The 7,217-nt window shown below is 45.1% G+C and overlaps 1 protein-coding gene across 3 annotated transcripts in view; it reads right to left on the bottom strand.

The window, feature by feature from the left end:
- Positions 1-1,414: 1,414 nt before the first annotated feature.
- Positions 1,415-7,217, bottom strand: part of N4bp2l2 (NEDD4 binding protein 2 like 2) — a 59,105-nt gene continuing 53,302 nt past the window's right edge. Inside the window, exons 6-8 of one of the 3 annotated variants that reach the window (XM_029533593.1) lie at positions 5,354-7,074; positions 2,485-2,575; positions 1,415-1,809 (exon numbers count right to left, since the gene is read on the bottom strand). In XM_029533593.1, coding sequence (XP_029389453.1) covers positions 2,535-2,575; positions 5,354-7,074 — 1,762 coding nt within the window. In that variant the 3' untranslated portion in view covers positions 1,415-1,809; positions 2,485-2,534. The remainder of the gene's footprint in view (positions 1,810-2,484; positions 2,576-5,353; positions 7,075-7,217) is intronic. The other 2 variants (XM_029533592.1, XM_029533591.1) reach the window with 2 other exon arrangements.

Below are 7,217 nucleotides of genomic sequence, written 5' to 3' on the forward strand. Positions count from 1 at the left end.
AGAGAGCAAGGTCTGAGATGACGCCACTCATGCACTGGGAACAAAATGAGAGCTTTCATCCCTTCCTCACAAGCGCTCACAGTCTCTTAGCACACTCATCTCATTCTAGCGGTCTCTCCAGACCTCTAAACTCCTCCTCGGCATGCGGTGCTCCTTCTCCCAGCAGAACCAGGTGCAAGAGGAAAACATTTAGAAAACATGCCAAGCGCATGTGCGTTCTGCTCTTACCAAGTGCAGACACGAATGCACTGGCATCGCAACACATGTGTTTACTTTAACGTCACGCTCTGTGTCAAGTGTATGACCCCGTGTCTATCCACGCTGCCTCTTTTCTTAGAGCATCTGTTAATATACAATATTTACATGGAAACTACATCCCTAATTTCTAGCTCTGGTCACACACCAGTGTGTGTGTGTGTGTGTGTGTGTGTGTGTGTGTGTCCTCTCTTGCACTGTTGTCAGAATGCTCTGAAATGCATTCTAACTAATGAAATGGGGAATAAATCTTGGGAGCAACAATCCAAGCTTTGTTGTAGGTCACAGAAAGATGCGAGACTGAAGAAAAGAATTGAACATGCAGTCACACAGACAGGGTTGCTATAGTAACAACTCTTCAACTGCAATACATCTGCGCTATTACAACCAGGCAATGCCAACACTCATTTCCTCCTGACCATATCGAGGGCTCTGCAGCGAGAGGTACTTACAGGTCAAGGGATTTTCATTTTTAACCAAGATTCTTCTAGCCTTTTCCAGAAATAATAATTGAGATACATAAAATAGTGATTAATTCTCCTGCGCAGGCATTCCTCAAATATCAAAATAAACATCATGACCATAGATGTCAGTCTGAGCATTTTAAGTGCTGCCCTCCATATGCAAGAATGACAGCACGGACTCCCTGAGGACTAAAGAGAGAAGTAAGCCCACACCACAGGACATGGCGGTCCAAGAACATCAGCCTGGCACAGGAGAGATGAAGGCAAGAGTATGGCCATGAATTTGAAGTCACACAGGGCTACACAGATGACCTCATCTCCAAAACAAAAGGGCAGCTTATAAGACGTGTACATACGATTCCCACACAAAACAAATGTGCACATAAGAAACACCTGCTACCTTTAAGCAATGGCACTACATTTTGTCTTTAAACTTAAATTTTACAAATAATTCCAAAATGTGCCCCAAGGTACCGCCAGCTTCATTTATTTCACTATTAATTAATCTAAAAAAAAGAAAAGCCAGCCGGGCGTGGTGGTGCACACCTTTAATCCCAGCAATCGGGAGGCAGAGGCAGGCGGATTTCTGAGTTTGAGGGCAGCCTGGTCTACAGAGTGAGTTCCAGTACAGCCAGGGCTACACAGAGAAACCCTGTCTCGAGAAACCCAAAAAAAAACAAAACAAAACAAAAAAAAACAAAACCAGAAGTATTATCTAGCGATGGCTCAGTAGTTGTGAATACACACTGCTCTTGCAGAGCCCTGACTGGTTCTCAGTGCCTGCAAGGAACCATGGAGTTAGCTTGGCCTAGCTGCCTTGAGAGGCAAGTATTTTCAGTCAGAATCCTCGGCTTCTGGGGCACAATGTGTCTTCTAGTTCCCGAGAAACCGATCCACTCCCTCAGGCAGTGAAGCAATTAGGCCACTTTGTGTTTCTCTGTATGTTCTCAGAAGTCAAGGAAACACGGGAGCTCGACAGGCCAATCCGTCTTCGGCATTAATCTTGTGTGCCCTGTATAATCTGCAAACTTCACTGTGTCCTGGCAACTGCAACCGCATCGAGTCTGACAATTGCTAGTATCTTCTGTTTCTGATAAAGAGATAGAAAAGTCTGATTGCGGGCTGGTGAGATGGCTCAGCGGGTAAGAGCACCCAACTGCTCTTCCGAAGGTCCGGAGTTCAAATCCCAGCAACCACATGGTGGCTCACAACCATCCGTAACAAGATCTGACTCCCTCTTCTGGAGTGTCTGAAGATAGCTACAGTGTACTTACATATAATAAATAAATAAATCTTAAAAAAAAAAAAAAGTCTGATTGCTCTCAATAAAACTATCACAGCCATGGTCTTACTGTAGCCCTGACAACCCAAGCCTGGCTTTCATCCTGGCCCTATCTGGTGACCTTGGCCTGGTAAATGAGCCTGGGTGCTTACAGGCACCTCAGTCAGGGAGCTTACATCTATCTGCCTGTAACTCCAACTCCAGGGAGACCCGATACCGCTAGCCTATGTGGGCACCCACATAGATATGCACATACACACACATGCACATACACATATGTGCACACACATGCACATATACACATATGCACACACACATGCACATACACATATGCACATACACACATATGCACACACACATGCACATACACACATATGCACACACACATATGCACACACACATATGCACACACACACATACAATAATCAAATATAACAAAAATAACTATTTTGAAAAGAAATCTCTGAAACCTAACAAAGATACCTTTGCTGACATCTTCCACTGCAAAGGCATTATCTTGAGTGACTTCCGTATCAAAGGGAATCTTGAGGTGGGTCATCCGGTAACAAGGGTTCTGTGGACATAAGAGGAGGTAGGGGACAAAATTCATTCCAAAGTCACACATATTTTTACTCTGAGTGTAAAATCATGTAGACATGCTGTCTGAACTCCTATGCTTAAAGTCTGATTTTGAAGATTTTTAGGAATGGCTAAGGAGGGCTTTGTTTCAGATCTCAATTAATGTTGAGACTCATCGAAAATCCTCATTGTGTTTGTATGTAAAATGCCATCAGACCAGATTTTCCCACAAGCATAAACATATGCACAAGCATCAACACGCACACATATTATTAAAGTGTCACAGGCATAAAACTTAAATAATTGAAGATATTTTAGATGGGGAATCTTGATCTAAGGTCTATTCTGAAATCATAAACAGAAAATGTTTGTATCATTTTGTGCCCCATTTCTGAGAGGAAGTCCATAGGTTCTTATTAGCATATCAGAGGTGTCCCTAACTTAAAACTATTAGCAACTGTCGCCTCAGATCAGCATGAGAAAGGACATGGGTCCTGGAATAAAAGATTCTAAACTTCTTCCTCTCTTAAGTACACAATATCATCATCGACAATAATCAAGTATATACTAATTAAACTTCAGAATGAGTTTTTAAAAGAAACAACACATTCATCAATAGCTTGCCTTGTTTGTAAATGAGGAGGATTTTTAACACAAGTTAAAAATCACTGCAGATGCTGGGCAGTGGTGGTGCACGCCTTTAATCCCAGCATTTGGGAGACAGAGGCAGGAAGATTTCTGAGTTCGAGGCCAGCCTGGTCTACAAAGTGAGTTCCAGGACAGCCAGGGCTACACAGAGAAACCCTGTCTCGAAAAAAAACAAAAACAAACAAACAAACAAAAACAAAAACAAAAATCACTGCAGATAGAAACTATAAATGACCGGCTTATCAATATTCCATGAATAAAGTTTAGCACTGCTAAAGGAACTATTGACTAGAGAGTGGGGTTCTGGCTCTCTTGGGGTTCCTTTAATATGGAAGTGGATTACAGCCATATCCTTGGGAGGCAGAGGCAGGTGGATCTCTGTGGGCTGCTGGTCTGCCTGGTATACCTAGAGAAGAGTTCTAGGCCAGCCAGGGCCACACAGAGAGGCCCTGTGACCCTGTCTCTAAAAAAGGAAAAGAAAGAGAACAGAAAGAAAAGGTGGATCATAAGCAAACACTTTCTGATATGAAACACTTTCTGATATGGTCAAAGAGGAAAAGTGAATACCACGGAGAGTCTGCGAGGCAGCTTGCTTGGCTAGGTTATCGAGAGTTAAAACGAGAATAGAAGACAATTGCCCTTTTGTTAAAGTCTGGGCAGGCATCTTGTTGTTGGACACCCAGGAGCACAGCCAAGCACAACAAGTAGTTAGATCTGGTTATCTGGAGATCTCAGAGGTCATTAACATGAGGTCAGGAGGACAAGCGCTGAGATGGCTCTGCTGTGGGATTTAGCCAATCGTGGGTCTGCGCTGCTGAGCTGAAGTCTGTCTGAAGCATCGGAGCCTTAGAGACGTGGGGCAAGGAGGGGATTTAAGCACTAAGACAGTGCAGGACCTAGGAACCCCACCAAACTCATCACATTAGGAAGCCCTGAGAGACACTGGCTTCCTGGCTCCTCGGGGCTCCTCAGGGCTGCTGGGACAGTCTACGGTGAGCCTCTCTTCAGATTGCTCTGGAGCCTTCTCAGATAAGCTTTTTTTTTGTTTTTTTTTTTTTTTCCCCGAGACAGGGTTCCTCTGTATAGCCCTGGCTGTCCTGGAACTCACTTTGTAGACCAGGCCGCCTCGAACTCAGAAATCCACCTGCCTCGCTTCCCCAGTGCTGGGATTAAAGGTGTGCGCCACCAGGCCTGGCTCAGACAAGCTTTAAAAAGACAACAGTTTCAGCTGGTTTTCAATCTCTCAATCTTTCCTTCTCCCTCCTTCACAATGCTGCAGTTGAGACCTGTGACTGAGAGAAGGTCACTATGCCAAAGAGAAATGTACAAAGTCAAAAGATGCACAGATGTATTTTCTTAAAAATATGAATGAGGGGGCCAGGGAAATGGCTTGGCGGTTGAGAGCAATGGCTGCTCTTCCAGAGGACCTGGGCTTAGTGGTAGCTTATAAGTGTCTGTAACTCCAGTCCCAGAAATCTGACCCTCATCTTCTGGTCTCCACGGACATCAGGTATGTATATGCTGCACAGACATACATGCAAGCAAAACACATATATACATAAACTAAATAAACACAAAAACGCGTTTCTGTGTACCATACCTATGCCTGGTACCCAGGGGAGCCAGAAGGTGGCAGAGCCCTCGGAACTGGATTAGCAAAGGACTGTGAGGCATCATGTGGGTGCTGGGAACCAGACCTGGGTCCGTGGCAAGAGCAGCCAGCGCTGTTAACTTCTGTGCTGCCTCTCCGGATAGACACTTAGATATTTGCAAAGCATTAACAAGCTAAGCACTGTTCACTATGGGCCTGCAATTTCCCTGCTTCTGTGAACCATAAGATCAACGCTACACGATGTCACTAACACAGGAGAGAACCCGGAACATACATAATTTGCATATAGTAAACTGGACTCTTCGTTTGTTTGTTTTGCTTTGTTTTGTTTTGTTTTGAATACAGGATTGCTTTGTGTAATAGTCCTGGCTTTCTAGAAAATCTCTTTGAATACCAGGCTGGCCTCAAACTCCCAGAGACCCGCCTGCCTCTGCCTCTCAAGTGCTGGGATTAAAGGTGTGCACCACCATGTTCAGCATGAACTTTTAGTTTTCATAAATAAACACAATTTACCCATTGCAACTCCAGGAGATCCTGAAAGTTTGGCTGGTTGAAAGGCAAACTCTTGTGCTAGTGGCCCGAAGGACTGACCATTCTGGCTTACATCCCGGTTGTCCTCAGCAGGTCCACACTGCACTGGCTCCCAGAATTCCCACATCTTCAGCTTTCCGTCAAATCTCTCATTTGAAAACTGAACATCAGAAGAAATCCTCAGAGAGCTAACAGTATCGGGCCGGCTACTTACAACTTCCGAGGGAACAGACTGGCCATTATTTAGTGTCCAATCCACTCTTTTCTGAGGTTTGAAAGTCGTAAGTGTTCTTTTGTTGTTAAGAGATACCATGCAAAAGGCAGACAGGTAATGTAGCATGAGAGAAGGGACAGGGTTTTTATAAAAATACACAGTGCACCCCAGTCTGTTAAAGGACAGGCGATAAGAACAAGACTTCCCAATCACACTTAGAGGAGAGTCACAGAGAAGGTTATCAAGGTAAAACCATGGCAGACGACCGTCAAAGATCACCACTTCCTGCTTTCTCTCATCTTTATTGATTGTATCAGAAATATCGTTCCCCTGAGGAAAAGTGTTCAGCCCATGACTCTCTGTTAAGAGGTCACATTTCTCCTTATCTTCGGGGTTGATATGAGTCTGTCCTGGTAACTTAGAGTCTGGTGGCAAACTGTGAATCTCCCTCTGCATCCGTTGTGTGCCCCTCACTGATGCTAAGGGGTGCTCTGGGGAGTTCAGACGGGGGACACGGCTGCTGGAGATATCTGCTCCTGGGTTTCTGGGTAGACCTACAGTTTCAGCTTTAGGAGACAAGTCTTTCAGTAGCTTCTTCCCCATCGGTATCTCTGGGCCGCTTTCTGAGCCTGTTGCTTCTGCAGAAGTGGAAATCAACTTAACCAATTGTTCCTCGCTATCGGGGCAGGTCAGCCTGCGAGGCCTAGCTTTCTTGGGTCTCTGTTCACACACAAACTTATGAGGTCCCTCTGGCCAACTACCCAAATATGGTTGACTCTCAGACCTGAGCTGCGACTCTTCATCACACAAACTCGTCGTAAAAAAAGCCCAGCAATCGCTCCTGACTCCTTGTTCCTTTTGCAGAACTTCCTCTGACGTTCCGGTCCCACCCTGATGGTTCACGGCAAACTCATCTGGGGGACTTTGATCCGTCACTTCTATCTTCTGCATAAAGGAACCCTGGGCTTTAGCAAATGCGTCCTGGGAGTCTAAGGCTGAGTGATGTCTATGCCTCAGAGGCTGTCCCGCCCTCACGCCCGAGCAGCCGTCCCTCACCGCACAGGAAAGATGCTGGGTGCGTGTATGACGAGAGGCAGGTGGTATCCATGGTGAAGTTAGAAATGAGCCCTTCTCCTCTTTCTCCTCCTTGGGGGAGCAGTTTTCAGGTGTGTGGTCCAACTCAACTGGAGACACAGTGTTTTGGAAACTGTTTAAGATCTTTCTGTCTTGCCAGCTTTGCTCTTCGCGGCCATTTCCGCAATCTGCGGCTTCATTCCGTAGACCACCAGTTAAGGGACGCCATGGCTCTCTCTTGGCCTTGTCCATGCCTTCTCCTTCCCTCTGAGATGGACCTTGACATCCAGGCGCAAGGTGACCTAAGGTTTCCAGTGAGTTCTCACTAAAACCGTTGCTCCTTTTCTTTCTTGTCCTGTGTCTCTTCTGTTTGGTTTTGTCAAACCCGTATCCACTTTTCTTCAAAACTCTTCCTCTGAAATATAGAGAACAAACAAAATGCATAACAGTTTTTGTGTAGTATTAGCACACTCTAAAATATTACTGTGCGAAACTCATTAGTGCAAGAGTGCCTGTGTACTTTGTACCACACACATATATATATATATATATATATAT

The sequence above is a fragment of the Mus pahari genome, chromosome 23 (assembly GCF_900095145.1).
Source record: "Mus pahari chromosome 23, PAHARI_EIJ_v1.1, whole genome shotgun sequence".
Classification (NCBI taxonomy): Eukaryota; Metazoa; Chordata; class Mammalia; order Rodentia; family Muridae; genus Mus; species Mus pahari.